We start from the raw sequence: 15,749 nt of genomic DNA on the forward strand, positions 1-15,749 counted from the left end.
GAAGCCATGGGGAAGAAAACCCTTTGCCAGAAGAGCAGTTAAGCCGGGCAGCTTCCCTGGATGCCAATCCCAAGATCCCACAGGCAGGCACGGTGGACAAGGCAGGCCCTCCGTGGCTGCTTGAGGGCATGGAAAGCACAGACCACCCCCCTCACTGCCTCAGCAACACCACCTCCAGGGATGTGTCCAAAGAAGGTAACTCCCTAACCCCAAACTGCCAAGGCCCAGGAGAGAGACAAAGCCCGCTGCAAGGAGGGCGGGGCCTCCTGGGCAGGAAGGGCACTGTGTGCCGGCGTGGGGACAGGCCGGTTGGGCACCCGGGTCCCTAGAAAGGTGCTCAGCTCCCCTGCAGGAGGCCCCAATCAGAGGGGAGCTCAGCCATCTGCTCCTTCAGGAAGAGGCACAGCTGGTCTATGCCATCTCTGCAGGGAACCCCACGATGCCACGCAGCTCACCCACTGGCACCTCCCTCTTGCCAGGACCCCTCCTGCTTCTACATAGACATCCCTTCCAAGAACGATCCTAGTTGTCCTCTATGTGCTTAGAAACCACCAGCCAGGGGGTCCAAACTCCCAGGCTGGCTTTAGAAAATGCCTGATACCACTTTTAAGGTTTGACTTCTCAGCAGCTGTCCAACTCCCCCCTCCCTCCCATCTAACTGTCTCTTTCTCATCCCTTCATTCTCCCCTTCATTCATTCAGAGAGGAGGCTTACCAGAGTGGTCAGGAGAAGGGCTCTGCAGTGAGACAACCAGGATCACAATCCCAGCTCTCTTTCAAGCTGTGTCACCTTGTGCAGGCTGCCTAACCTCTCTGTGCCTCAGTTTTATCATCTGTTTGATGCAAATGTGAATAGTACCTACTTCCTAGGGTTATTCTGATGATTAAATCAGTTAACATCTGCTACACATTTAGAGTAATTCCTGGCATGGAGAAAGGGTTACGCTACAGTTAAGTAAAAATATTAACAAATACTTGTTGAGGGCCCCCTACATACCAGACACTGTTCTGGATGCTTGGGACACATCAGTGAACAAAACAAAGACTGCTGTCCTCAGGGAGCTGAAGTGCTCATCAGGGAGATTAGCAATCAACTTAATAAACAAGTAAACCATGGAAAAACCAAAAGTAGGGCAGGGAAAGGAGAACTAGGACTATGTTGGGGGTGGGGGTGGCAGGTTTCCAGTTTAAAATAGGGTGGTTGGTGGAGGCCTCACTGAGATGAGCAATGACTTAAAGAAGAAAGTCAATCATGGAGGAAAAAACTTTACAGGCAGTACGAAGAGCTGTGCAAAGGCCCTGGGGCAGATGTCTGCCTGGCATTTCTGAGACACAGCAAGAAGGTCAGAGTGGCTGGCACGCAGTGAGGGTTTAAGATGCAGTGGGCAGATGACATGGAACCCTGCAGGTCACTGAGACTGGAGTGCAGCCTGAGTGAGAGGGGAGCCATTCACGGGCTCTGGACCAGGAAGGGACAGGAGCTGAGGTACATTTTAAGGTTTCCCTCTGGCTGCTGTGCTGAGAAGAGACTTATGGAGGACAGGACCGGTGAGGAAGTAATAATGCAAGCAAGAGCAATGGTGGCAGCCCATTTCCAACCAATGGAAATGGTGAGAAGTGGTGGGCTTCAGGGCATGTTCTGAGGGCAGAGACGGAGGCTTTCCTGACAGAACGGACACAGAGTGTGCAAGAAAAGGCATGTGGTGTGGGCGTCCACACAGGGTAGAGAGTCATCGGCTGGGTGCAGGCCCTGGAGCAAGTGGGGGCAGTCACTGTAAACCAGGTGGGACCCTGGAGCTGAGCGGAGACAGGGGAGAAAACCCTGGGGCGCTTCCAGGGTGACCAGAGGCGGGAAAAGAGGAGCAGGTGAGAAGGGGAGACGCCAGGGAGGCTGCGGGGGCCTGAAGCCAAGCGCTGGCAGTGTAAGGGAGCGGAGCAACTGTCGCTGCTGCGCCTGCGGCCCATAGGGCGAGCACAGGGGCCAGAGCCAGCCACCACATCCAAGAGCGGAAGTCACGGGCGACCCTGACACCAAGGCTGGGACACTGTGTGGCAGGTTTGCGAACAACTCAACAAGCGTACACAGAACGCCCTATTTGACAGCCATTGTGATAAAAACCGTGCGCACGGAGTCTCATTCCCTCACTCAACTGCATTACGCGAGCACTATCCACAGCTCACAGATGAGGAAACTGAGGCACGGAGTGAGAACTGCTCCTATTCCAGGTGGTCCAGCCTGACTGCAGAGCCTGGGTCACTAATCACTACATGACACAGTCCCCAAGAATCTCTGTGCAAATGAGGGGGTGAACCAGAAAACAGTCTGGGCACAGTCAATTCAAGGCAAGGGGCGATGGGGGGAGGCCAGGAGGAACCTCCCAGAAGCAGCAGAAACCAGTGGCATTGGGACGCCTGGGTAGCTCAGCAGCTGAACGTCTGCCTTTGGCTCAGGGCGTGATCCCAGGGTTCTGGGATCAAGTCCCACATGGGGATCGCCACAGGGAGCCTGCTTCTCCCTCTGCCTGTGCCTCTGCCTCTCTCTGTGTGTCTCTCATGAATAAGTAAAATCTTTAAAAAAAAAAAAAATGGAAAAAGAAAGAAACCAGGGGCATGAACAGCTCTGCAGGAGACATGAAGTCAAGCTCCGGAGGCCCCTCCCTGTCACTCAAAGCCAGACCAGCTCAAACAAGCCGTGCTCCACCCTCTCCCCAACCCAGAAATAAAGAGGCCCGAGGACAAAGCTGCTAGCAGTCTAAGCCTGGGAAGGCCATTTCTTTATCTCCAGGGATCTCTCCTTTCTTCTGCAACCCTTTGTCTCACACTAAGCATCCTCTGGCAGGACATTTTTTCCAACTATGTAACAAAAATTCCTGGCCCAAGCTGAGGCTCCAGGGCTGCCATGTGGGGATGGAGGACAGCTGGTCTCTTCCTGGTGGAATGTCCTGAATGTCCTAGAGGCCGGATGTAGCAGGCCAGGAGGTGCCTGCTTACAGGAACAATTGGCCCCAGGTGGCTTGGAGCTTCTGCATCTGACAGTGATGCACACCCCACCTCTGGCTTCCCCACCAGACACCAGAAATACCCAGAAAATGAGGCCTCTGATCCTCCAGGCATTTGCAATTCAATGCATCATTCCCTGAGCACAGCCACAGAGGTTAAGCTGTGGGCACTACAGTATCTTGTATCTTTGTATTTAACCCTCACAACTACCCTGTTAAAGGGGGGGCATTGCCATTACCCCCATTTCAGAGCAAGAACTGAGTCACAGAGAAGTCAAGCCAATCTCCCAGGGTCTCACAGCCAAGAAGTGGTAGAGCTGGGATTTGAACCCAGGACTTGGGATCCCTGGGTGGCGCAGCGGTTTGGCGCCTGCCTTTGGCCCAGGGCGCGATCCTGGAGACCCAGGATCGAATCCCACATCGGGCTCCCGGTGCATGGAGCCTGCTTCTCCCTCTGCCTGTGTCTCTGCCTCTCTCTCTCTCTCTCTGTGACTATCATAAATAAAAATTAAAAAAAAAAAATTGAACCCAGGACTTTACAACTTTACAACCGCAGTCCACACACCTCATCATTGTGTTGCACACCCGAGGGATGCACTGTAGCCTGGAATGTCAAAAATGGGCCCGGTGCTTGGCCCATAGTAGGTTCACAGGAAAAGCAGCTGACCACAAACAAAGACTCTGTGCTTGGTGTGGCCTCTTCTTCCTTTCCTCCCGACACACAACAGAGGTTGCGAGTCACATACGTGGAAGGAACACAGTGGGCAAGGCGTGGAGGAGAAGCCCCTCCTCCTTTCTCCCACCAGCAGTGATGGCATGGGGACAGTGATCGGCAGATCTGAGGACAGCTGGGCAGGTGGTGTGCACCACTTTCAAAACACAAGGCACCAGCCTGGGCAAAGGGCAGCTCCTAGCTACCTCCAATATTTCAAGAATGTTCAAGGAAACCATCATTCCCTTCTCTACGTTAAGGCCAGAGATTCCTCACACAGTACCCAGAGGGGCCCTTGTAAGTGTAAGTCAGATGTGGTCTCCCCCATCCAAACGCTCAGAGGTACCCCTCCACACACAAGGGGAAGCTCAAGTCCTGGTCTGGGCTTCGAGACCCTGCATGACCCTACATATCCTGGCCCTTTGTGCAGAAAGAAGTGAGCACAGCAGCCTGCCTGCCCCACTTTGAAAAGCCTGCTTCCACCACTGGCCCTTAGCTGGCCTCTGGAAACCCGGGTCTGGGTAGGGATCCACCACAAATGGACAAGAGTGGCTCACTCTGCCTTGACTGTTTGCCACTGGTTTCTGCTGCTTCTGGGAGGTTCCTCCTGCCCCCCCCCCCCCCCATCGCCCCTTGCCTTGAATTGACTGTGCCCAGACTGTTTTCTGGTTCACCCCCTGCCTTGACTGTTTGCACAGACAATATGGTTCACACTGAGCATCCACTTTCTTTCTGGAATCTATGTCCTGCTGCAAAGTCTCAGAGTAGAGAGTGTATCATGTGGTACGTGTCCTCTTGGTGAGCCATCCAAACTGGGCGTGCACACACCCTACACCTCTCTGATCTCTGCCCTCACTCCTGGGTCCACACCCTAGCCTCCTCATTCCTCCCAATCACAGTGGCAGGCCAGGCTGGTGCCTCGGCTCCACAGCACACTTGCCCAGCCCCCTGGCCTCCTCTGGGTGTCTTCCCACACAAAGCCCTTCCATGCCCCCCTTCTACAGGGGAGCCAGCCGCCACAGGGGTTAGGGTTAGGCTTTATTTTCTTTTTCCTTGTAGCCCTCTCTCCCCTGCCATGTGCACCTGTCCGCCAGATGTTCATGCCCTGTCTCCCCCACTAGAACAGAAGTAAGGACAGACTGTGGGGGAGCTGCCTTCACCATAGCCCTCCCAGGACGAGAGCAGGCATTCAGGAGGTGCCCAGGGAGCAGCAGCTGATGAAAGAATGGTTGTTCTGGTCGTCGCCTGGGCTGAGGAGGAGCACACCCAGCTTCCAAGTCACCGGTGAGCTCGCCATCTTCCACCCGCAAAGGAAGGGCAGGACAGAGGGCAGGCAGCCCTCCGCCCCCCGACCCCCCACCCGGGAGAGGAGGGCACTTACCTCCAGGAGCTGTGCAGCGCTGGGCCGGGTCTCCGGGTTCTTATCCAGAGCGGTCTTCAGGAAGTCACGGAACTCCATGGACCTGGAGGGGGCATGGTACAGGTGGCAGCAGTTAGCTTGGAATAGGGCAAGAACTGAGAGTATTCCCGACTCACAGGCTCTACTCTCCCATGAGGCATGCGCTTCCCAAACACAGCCCTCAAAAAACAAAGGGCACCCGCAGGAGCTAAGTGGAGATGGGGGGCTTTCGAGATGACCCTCTCATCATGAGCATCACTGTACAGATGAGGATGTGGAAATCAGAGGAGTGGGGACTTGCCTGAGGCCACACAGCAAAGCACGGAAGTGGTGGGGTTTCAGTGTGAGCCCCATTCCCAGCCCAGGGTTGTGCCATGTGGCTGCCAGGGGGATCCGGCTTATTGATCACACTGTCTCTTTGACGGACAGCCCAATGTCAAGGGCACAGAGGACAGAAAAAGGCACGGAGGGTCCAGGCAGAGCAGAACGCCCCGGAGACCTCCAGGCCCTGACTGCTCCCCAACTCTGGGGCCTGGCAGTGACAGGAGCACCCTGGCGCTGCACCCATCCAATCCCACCTGCCCGTGTCCCAGGCCCGCTGGCCACGCGGCAAGCGCCCTCAGGCAGGCCTTGCTCCTTACCACTTGGAAGGCGTGAGCAGAGTGGGGGGATCCGACTTGGCGATCTTGAGCAGGACCCGCATGGGGTTGAGCTCATGATGCGGGGGCTCAATCTGGGCCATCTCAATCAGAGTGATGCCCAGGGACCAGATGTCGGCTTTGTAGTCGTACGGAGTGTCCTTCATGGTCTCACACATCACCACCTCAGGGGCCATCCTGAACCAACCAAGCGACAACACAGGGCTAAGAACCCGGCCTCCGCAGGCACTTCTCAGGGACTCAGGGTAGGGGCCACCACAAGCCAATGTCAGAGGCTTGGCAGCACTCCCGAACCACGATGCACACTAGCGTCCATCCCACTGTCTTCCTCATGACGGTCTTCACTCAGAAAGACGCCTTCAGAGGGGCTCGGCGCCATGTCCTGCTGCAGTTCCCGAGGCCTGCCACAAGATGGCAGCAACAATCCAGAACACAGAGTCCTGGGGCCGGGGTGGGTGGGGGCAGAGGGGAAGGTGCCAGGAACCACCTGGGGGCACGAGGGGGCGGGCAGAGAGAATACAACAGCACAGAGAGAAGGGATGGGAGAGAACAGGAAAAAGAGGAGTAAAAGGGCAGAGAGAGAGAAAGAAAGGGTAAGTAATAAGCAAGCAAGAAGGGAGCCTAACTCCCAAGTGAGAAGTAATGCATGGGAAAAACAGAAAGTAATTAGGTGTGAAACTCAGAGTGTTTCTGTGGATTTTTTTTTTTTTTTAAGTAATAGTTTTGGAAAAGAAGGAAATACAATGGACTAGAGAAGTCCAGAGAAAATTCGTGGGAGAATAGGAATTGGACCTGTTCATCTTCACAATCCCAAGCCAGGGACTCCTATTCAATCTGTACTTGTTGAATTAATCAAGAATTGAACCATTTTCTAGGGGTTCCCATGTAGGTGGTCTTAATGGAGCATTCTCCATACTCATCATCCTGTTTAATCTTCACAACAAGCCGTGAACCCAGATTTCATAGAGGAGGAAACTGAGGCATGGGAAAGCTAAAGCAACTTAGCCAAGGTCACACGGCACTCGCGAATGGTGTGGCCAGGGCTCAGACCCAGCAGCCTGACTCTGGAGCCCTGGCCGCTGTCCTCTCTCCTCTACAGCAGCCAGCAGTCACCTTGGGGAGTCTGAGCATGGACCTCAGTTCACCATTCCCTTTCCAGAAACTGCACGACTCACCAGTAAGGCGTTCCTATGAAGGAATCTCGTTTCTGCAGAGTTTTCAGATTCTTGGCAGACACACCAAAGTCAGCTGCAAGACAAAAATCAGAGTATTCGATGGACATTCCTCCACCCACAGCCCTGGGGTGTGTGAACTCAGAGACAAACGTTCCAAATCAATTAACAGATGCCACTGCCTATCTAGCAAATTTCTGTATCTACTATTGTAAGGATATATAGAGCCATGCACTTTTCCTTCCTGCTAATGAGAGTATAAATTGAGAGTATAAATTGGGTGGCTCAGTTGGGTGAGTGTCTGACTCTTGGTTTCAACTCAAGTCATGATCTCTAGGTTGTGAGATCGAGACCCGCATTGGGCTCCATGCTCAGTGCAGTCTGCTTGAGATGATCTCTCTCCCTCTCCTTCTGGCCCTCCCCCTGCTCAAGTGCTCTCTCTCTCTCTCTAAAATAAATAAATAAAATCTTTAAAAAATAAATAAATTCAGACGAAGCAACACCTTAAAAGCAGACTAGTGATGCTAAATCCAAAGAGAAGATGCAAAGTTGTCCTAACTGCCAGCCACCCCAGAACCCTCTGTCTAGCTCTTGAAATGAACTGGTCTGAACCACAGCCACATAACTGCTGTCTTATACAGCTTGAATCAGACCCACAATTTCAAACCAGGAAGGAGCATAATGCTAAGAGCATGGGCCTAAACACCAGAGAACTGGCTCCAGTCCCGATTCTTTCATTTCACTGGTTTATGCACCTATTCATTGGGGTGCCATCTGGACCCAGACATTAGCCAGGAGCGAACCAAGCAAACTAAGTCCTTCCCCTCGGGCAGCTCAAAGTTTAGTGGTAAAATCAGATAGCAATCAAATACCAGTAAGTGTATATTCACAGGGTGGAAAGACAGGAGCACAAGGGATAGGAGAGTCAGGGAGAGAGGGAGGCAGTGCTTGGAGGAAGCACAGCTGAGGGTCGTCCCCAGGCTATTCATTCATTTGACCATATTAATTGAACATCTATTATGTGCTAGGCACTATTCTAGGAACAGAGCTGAACCAGAATCTTTACCCTCATGTGGCTTATTATTCTAGCAATGAAAACAGGCCTTCAACAACCTCCATGTGATTCATGGTGGGTGCTGGGTGGATGGGCAGCTGTTTTAGACAAGAGGTCAAGACCTGGGGGAAGATATTTCCAGACAGGAATAACAAACTGGCTGAAGGGCCAGGGAGGGGTAGGGTAACGGGACTACAGGGAAGGGAGGTAGAGGCAGATAAGGTGGGAGACAGACAGGGCTCAAGACAATTAGCAAACCTCTGACCCTCATCGTCCCCATCTGTGATACAGGGGTGGTGATACTAGTAGAACTACCTTGCAGGGTTGCCATGAGGATTAAATGGAACACATGAAGCGCTCTACTCCAAGCCCTGCTTCTGGGAAATGCTCTGTCCATGGGGCACACGTAAGCCAGGAGAATTTTAGGCTGGGGCACAGCTGAGGTTCCTGGGAGTGGTCTCAGAGACTACAGCCCGATCTCAGCTAACTAAATAGTAGCTGCTGTCAGCTGATGACAGGCCTAGGGGGGACAGTCTAGCCCAGGGAGGGGCCTACAGCTGCACCAGGCGGGGGTGAGGAGGGGAAGGTTTACAAAACCAGGAAGGCCAGATGAGAACCTGGCTGTGCTGCTGACTACCTGGTATACCAGGTCAAGTCGCCACCCCTGTGGGCTCCCCAGGGAATAATGAGAGCCTGACTCACCTCCTTCCTATGGGGGCCTCCTAGGGCCCACCTCCCCCGCAAACACCAATAATAGCTGGCGCATCACCCTAGGTATCTTTTGGGAACAACAGTGAATGTCCCTCAAACCCAGCCTGAGGCTTCCAGGAGGGAGACACAGCCACCACTCCCCACCAGAGTCTCCAGTCCCTGCCTAAGAAGAAAGAGGAAAAGCAGAACCACCAACTTTCACAATGACACACAGTTGGTCCCCAGGGCCTTCCCTTAGGCAAGAAGCCAGCCAGTCTTTTGGATATAGCTGCTACTTCCCTCTTCTGCCTCGTAAGACCGCCCTGGACAGGTCCTCCCCACAGCCCAGGGACCTCAGGCTTCCTGAATGGAGTTTAGGAGGTGGACCTCGGACAATTCAAAGGGGATTTTTCCCCAGGCAGTCTCCTCTAATAAAAATACTCCTCTCTCCGTCTACCATTTGACAACAACAATCAGAAACAGGGCAGTAGGCAGGTGGGGACTCTGTTTCATAAATTATCATTTCCATAAGGCAAGAGTCCATTTCTGTTTCATCCACCGTGGTGCCCCTGGCACATCTGGCATATGAAGGACTATTCCCAAATGAACAATTAAATAAATGGATGGCCAGACTGTGCTAGACTACCTTTTGTGTCTAGAAAAAAATAACTCTGGGTTTTAAGAAATACATTTGACAGCAACTCTCTTCCTAGAAATAAACCCTCCAAACTACATTATACCACATTTGGAAGCTTACAAAAGCATTATTTAAAGAAATAAAAAATTGGAAGCCGCCAAGTTGTTGCTAAAGCTTAGCTGGCAAACGGTTAAATTATGGCACCGTCCAGCCAGGAACTAATAGGCAGCCCTTAAAAATAATAAAGTTGCATTTGTAAGTACTAACTTGGGATTTTGTCCACAACATGTTCCCCTGAACATGTTGCCGACTGATCGACACATAATAGAAGGTATAGCACAATCCCAGTTGTATTTTAAAAGAATGACAAACACATACTGTGCAGACAGATACACCCACACACAGAGAACAGGGTCTGTGAGCTTACACATCAAGCTTAATAGTAATCACCTCCCCAGAAGCAGCATTTTGGTGGGCACGCCAAGAGAAACATACATTTTTTTTAACTTTAGACACTTTGATCAAGAGTATGTACTGCCTTTCTGGTTTAAAAAGCTGAAATGCATGTGGCAAAGTTTTTGAGGTTTGTCAGTTTTTGTTCTTGCTTTTTGAGTAAAACCCAGTGGGAGCCAGGATGTGGTGAGAGCACTGCACACTTGCCGGGGGTGTGAGCTGCACACATTGGATAAAGGGCACACCATTATTAACAAAACCCTGAAACACTGCACGCACTCAACCAACAGTTCTTTTTTTTATATTTTTTTATTTATTCATAGAGACAGAGGGATAGGCAGAGACACAGGCAGAGGGAGAAGCAGGCATCATACAGAGAGCCCGACGTGGGACTCCATCCAGGGTCTCCAGGATTACGCCCTGGGCTGCAGGCGGCGCTAAGCCGCTGCGCCACCAGGGCTGCCCTCAACCAACAGTTCTAACGCTAATATTCGCTAAGAACTTACCAGGTGTACAACACTGTACAGACGTCCACGTGTCACTCAGATCTTCCTCTGCATATCATCTGCATGTATATCCCTATCCATATCATTTATAGCCATGACCCTTAGTGGCAGGGAAATTACCCCCGTTTTACAGATGAAAACGCTGACACTTAGAGACATTAAGGAACTTGTGGACAGTGACCTAGCTCTAAGGACAGACATGACACTAAGTCTGAGCTCTTTACCCCTACATGGTCGAACCTTTCTGTGCACAGAAAAACATGAGAGGAGGCCCACGGGGTACATTCGGAGTGACTTTTGTTTCCTTAGTAGTGGGTCTTATTCCAGACTGTCTATATTACTGTATCTATTTATATACTCACATATATATATTTTCTTATTATTACCAAGGCAATGCTGCTTATCAAAAGTTCGAACATTTACAGATTAGAAAATCTCCATAATCCTGGCAGAGATAAACACTTATGAGTTGGCTTCAGATTTATTTATACAAATAAAAAGTGCATGTGTAAGGGCAGCCCAGGTGGCTCAGCATTTCAGCGCCTGCCTTTGGCCCAGGGCGTGATCCTGGAGTCCTGGGATTGAGTCCCATGTCGGGCTCCCTGCATGGGGCCTGCTTCTCCCTCTGCCTGTGTCTCTGCTTCTCTCTCTGTGTCTCTCATGAATAAATAAATCTTTAAAAAAAAGTACATGTGTAAATAAAAAGTTTTTAAAAGTAAAATCAGATTAAACTTGTTATGATGCAGCTTGGTTTTGTCCCTTCATGTATATATATACATTTTTATAAAAGATTACACATTTTCTACAATTTAATTTTCAATCGCTGAAGAAGATTCCATCATATGATAGTACCATAACTTATTTAATTAAACCTCTTCTGGAGTAAATTGGATTATTTCTCATTTCTTGCTCTTATAAATGTTGTTGCAAAAAATAAATAAATAAATAAATAAATAAATAAATAAATAAATAAATATTGTTGCAATAAGTATGGTACATATTTTCCTATGTGTGTGTAAATACCATATGATACTCATAATAAAAAAATTACATATATAAGAACAATTATATGTGATACACATACACAGGGCTATGAACTTAGAATGCATGAAGATATTGAACAAAATCTCTCATCTGTCCCCTTAACTGTAAACAACCAAAAGAATCTAGGATAAGAGGGCATTTTCCCAAATAATGGCAGGCTAGTTAAACACAAACCACTGTCCAGTAAGACTTCTATACTGCCCCCCCTCCTGGACCCTCTACCCCAGGCCAATGAGTGTACAGGCCAGCGTGGGCCAGGCTTACCCTGGAATTCTAGGTCTGAATTCTAGGTGGTCCCCAACCAGAAGTGGTGCCCTGCGTTTCAGGATGTGTTTGAAAGTGAATGGGGACAGTCTGGTTGTCATCACGAAGAGGAGTGCTCCTCCCATTTAATAAGGGAGAGCCAGGGGCGCTGCACTTCCTAAGGCAAAAACTGTCTCGGGACACCTGGGTGGCTCAGCGGTTGAGCGTCTGCCTTCGGCTCAGGGCATGATCCCGGGGTCTGGGATTGAGTCCCATGTCGGGCTCCTTGCAGGGAGCCTGCTTCTCCCTCTGCCTATGTCTCCGCCTCTCTCTCTCGATCTCTCATGAATAAATAAATAAAATCTTAAATAAAAAAACAACATTGTCTCATCTAAAATGCCAGCAGTGGCCCTATGGACCAACACCAGCCATATACCTAATGGTACCCATGGGGACAAGAAGCCTAGAGAAGCTATGGGACCTGCTGACATGGAGATGGGGATGAGAAGGCAAGACTCTGACCCACAGCCCCGGAACCCCATGGGCCCTCTTCCTCTGGATTACAATGCCAGCTCACTAAGAGGGAGGCTCCACCAAAGGCCCCCAAGTGACTTCTCTCAAATACCAGGGCGATCTGCCTTCCCAGGAGTGTCATGGAAACAGTACCTGGCAGGCAAAGTAGAAGATTCTGTGATCTGAGACCAACTGCTTCATGTTTCTGAGCCTCAGTCTCACCTGTTGAACAAGCATCATATCATCTAGCTAACTGTGAGGCAGAGCCAACTGCTGTACTTCTCTGTTTCTAGGTTCATTTTCTTTTGTTCAGAGAACCTGGTTTTCCCGCTCATCCTCATCCACCTGCAGCCTTCTGGCCCCACTGACTTCATTGACTCTCTCCCCTCTCCTACGCCACTCTGTCTCTTTCTGTTTTTTCTCCCTCAACCTCCATCACATATTCAGAACTTTTTTCTTGCCTCCGACAGGCTGTAGAAAACAACATATTTTTCAGGACAGTGCAAATCTTCTCACTTTCTGACCCGTTCCAGCATACTGCTCCTCGGAGACAAGGAGGGGGACAAGGTAGGCAATACGTCCATCTGGCTACCTGACCCCACCTTCCTCCTCAGAGACTGCCACAGCAGGGCCAATCAGAGAAGCAGGTCCTTACCAGATCTCGCTGATTGGTCCAGGGGTCTGCACCACCTCCCAAGCTAGGCCAATCAGAGCCCTTCCCTGGGATTACAGACTCCAAAACCTGAATGGGGAGGTTCCAATCTTCCTGAGACAGGTGATGCTGGGAAAATTAATGCAGGAGGGGGATGGTCTGAGAGCCTGGCCAACACGCACAGAAAGGCAGACCAGAGAGTCTTGGCAGCATTTGTGTTCCTGGGTCCCATTGCCGTGGACGCCCAGCTGTCTCTCTCTTCTCTACTGCAGTTCCGTATGCCGTATACACACATTTTCCTATCTGCCTTAAATCACAGGAGACTGGTTCTTATCAATGGTCACCAAGAGTAAAATAGGGTAGTGGTTAAGCATGTGGGCTCTGAAGCCAGAGGCACTGGTTTGAACCCCAGATGTGCCTCTTACTGGCTGGATGATTTGGGGTTAAGTCTTTTATTAAAAAAAAAAAAAGACAGATACCTCCTCTATAAAATGGTATCAGTGGCCTTCAAGGACTAAATGAATTTCTACATATCAAACCCTGGCTCAGTACATGGTAGCCATAGTGAAAGAGCCAGGACACCGACCTGCTGGCAGCAGCACACAGGAATTCTGGGTTGGGAGTCAAACAACACAGTCTGGTTCCTGCCAGGCCCACTTGCAAGGCTTCCTGTGCATCAAACGGACTTTGGGAATTGGGAATGCCATAGTAATCATAAAATGATAAAGTAATGGCAATACTGGAAGGTACTAGTGATTTGAGCACCAGCTGTACACCAAGCTCTGTGCTGGGCATTTTTTATTTTTAGGCCAATTCAGACTTCTTCTTAGAACTTGAAAAACCCCCATGGGATGCCTCAGTGGCTCAATGGGTTAAGCATGTGCCTTCAGCTCAGATCATGATCCCAGGGTCCTGGGATTGAGCCCAGTGTCTGTGCAGGGAGCCTTCTTCTCTCTTTCCTCTCCATTCTTGCTCTCTATCACTATGCTACCCCTGTCACTATCTCTGTCTCTCCCTCAAATTAATAAGTAAAATCTTCAAAAAAAAAAAAAAAAAAAGAACTTGAAAGACCCCTAAAGTAAAATTACCCCCCATCTTCAGAGAAGCACTGCTGGGGAAAGAACACAGATTCTTCAGAGAACAGAGAACGTTGTCTCATAGCAGCTTCTCCGAGACATTCCTAGGCCCAAGAAAGAAACCTAACATTCACTGGCCTCTCTGATGTGCTAGGCACCTACAGATGCTTTGCATGCACTGTCTCACTTGTCACACGAATTCTGTGAGATAGAAACTATTACCACACCCGAGTTGAAAAGCTAAAGCTCCAAAGGGTTAGGTGACTTGTCCAAGGTCTTCCAATGTAAAGCGGCAGATCCAGGACAAGAATGTAGTTCTTCGGACTCCAAGTCCACACCCCACTTCCTTTCTCTCTCTGCACCAATGTATTCTCACCAGGCACCAAGAATTGCTTCACATCCACTCAGAGCTAGAGCTTCTGCTTTACTGGGCCACTATCAAATGAATTTCAGGGAAGTCTGATATCCTTGACAGAAGTAAATATTTAACACAAGGAAGAAGCAAAATGTCTCGTAGCAGTGAGGGATGTAATGCTGAGTCTCCCTGTGACAGCATTTTGTACACTTCACCCTACTGGTCACAACAGCCCTGTGAGGTCAGGTCTATGGTTATACCCATTGCCATTGATAAAGGAACCGAGATTTGGATAGTTACGCTTCTCCAGCTCAAAATGGCAGAGCCAGGATTTGAACCAGGCATGTCTGTGTCTAGAGCCCATGCTTTGTTCAGCTCATCCTGCTGCTTCTCATTCTATTTCCACTCCAGTGAGAGCACAGACATGGTCTCCAATAAGGTGATGCCCTTGCTTGGGAGAAAGATCTGCTACACAATTCTCTTTTGCATCCTTGAGTTATATAAGGATATGGTGGGGGGCAGGGGCCTCAGGGGCCCAAGACAGTCCCAAGAAACTAGGAAGAGACAAGCTGCCACCCTTTCTCCCAAGCCTCCTGTACTGTTCCTCCAGGCTGCAGATTCCAGGCCTAAGGGGGAAGGAGGATTTTACAAAACAACAACAAGCCTCAGCAGGCATGTACACCACGGCTCCCAGGGCTCAGTGAAATTGTGTAAATATTCACACTCAACTCTCTTTGAACTTTTTTCCTTTTTAATTGGCTTCCTGGTTTTCTCAACTGCATATGCCAAGTCATTTGGAAATCTGATGCACCCATCTGCTTGCATCCCACCCTCTGCTAGGCTCTGAGTGAGATTCTGGAGTCAGCTCAGCATGTCAGCGCCCTCCAGACTCAGGGGGGTGGAGGGGGAGATGGCAATGGGAAATGAGAACCTGACGGAGACACCTCAGCCTGAGGCTGCTAGGGCCCTCCCTCCATCCCCATCCCCAGCAGGGCTTCCCAGCTCTAACAGGCTGGTCCTGACCCAGGTTTGCTGGCTTCTGCCTCCCCCAAGTGATATGCTCTTGAAGGCTCAGCTGAAGATTTCCCTTGAATTCCCCAGAGCACAAGGGATTCTCTTCTGTGCCCCCACCCCCTACATACTCCCTGAGCCTAAAGCCGAAGGCACTCCCCAACCTGGCCTCTCCCTGGCTACCCACACTCTACCCTGAATGAGCCCATCCACTGGCGGCTGTGGAGTCAGGAAGACCCGAGTGGCATCCTGCTACTTCTCCTCCCTCATGGTCTGAATTCAGTGTCCTTGTCTGTGTTCATATAGTCCCTCCCCTCCCCACATCCCTGCCCAATACCCCAGGGAGAGCCGATTAAATGAGATATCCAGAAAATGCCTCCTTCTAATGTCTGCCATCTAGTGGGTGCTCCATAAACCCAATAAATGTACATTATTTTTTATTATCCGTCCCCCCAAAATACCCCACTGTTCCTCACCTCCATGCTCCTGCCCACTAGTCTCCCTCTGCCTGCATTGCCCTGCCCAGTCTGGCTTACCTGGCAAATATTTATCTACCTTTCACAATGCAGCTCAGA

General features: G+C 50.3%; 1 protein-coding gene across 1 annotated transcript in view; it reads right to left on the minus strand.

The window, feature by feature from the left end:
* Window positions 1-15,749, minus strand: part of STK10 (serine/threonine kinase 10) — a 113,450-nt gene that overhangs the window by 35,751 nt on the left and 61,950 nt on the right. Inside the window, exons 5-7 of the mRNA XM_041750552.1 lie at window positions 6,944-7,016; window positions 5,751-5,945; window positions 5,092-5,173 (exon numbers count right to left, since the gene is read on the minus strand). Of these exons, the coding sequence (XP_041606486.1) occupies window positions 5,092-5,173; window positions 5,751-5,945; window positions 6,944-7,016 (350 nt within the window). The remainder of the gene's footprint in view (window positions 1-5,091; window positions 5,174-5,750; window positions 5,946-6,943; window positions 7,017-15,749) is intronic.

This window comes from Vulpes lagopus, chromosome 3, assembly GCF_018345385.1.
Source record: "Vulpes lagopus strain Blue_001 chromosome 3, ASM1834538v1, whole genome shotgun sequence".
NCBI classification, from domain to species: Eukaryota; Metazoa; Chordata; class Mammalia; order Carnivora; family Canidae; genus Vulpes; species Vulpes lagopus.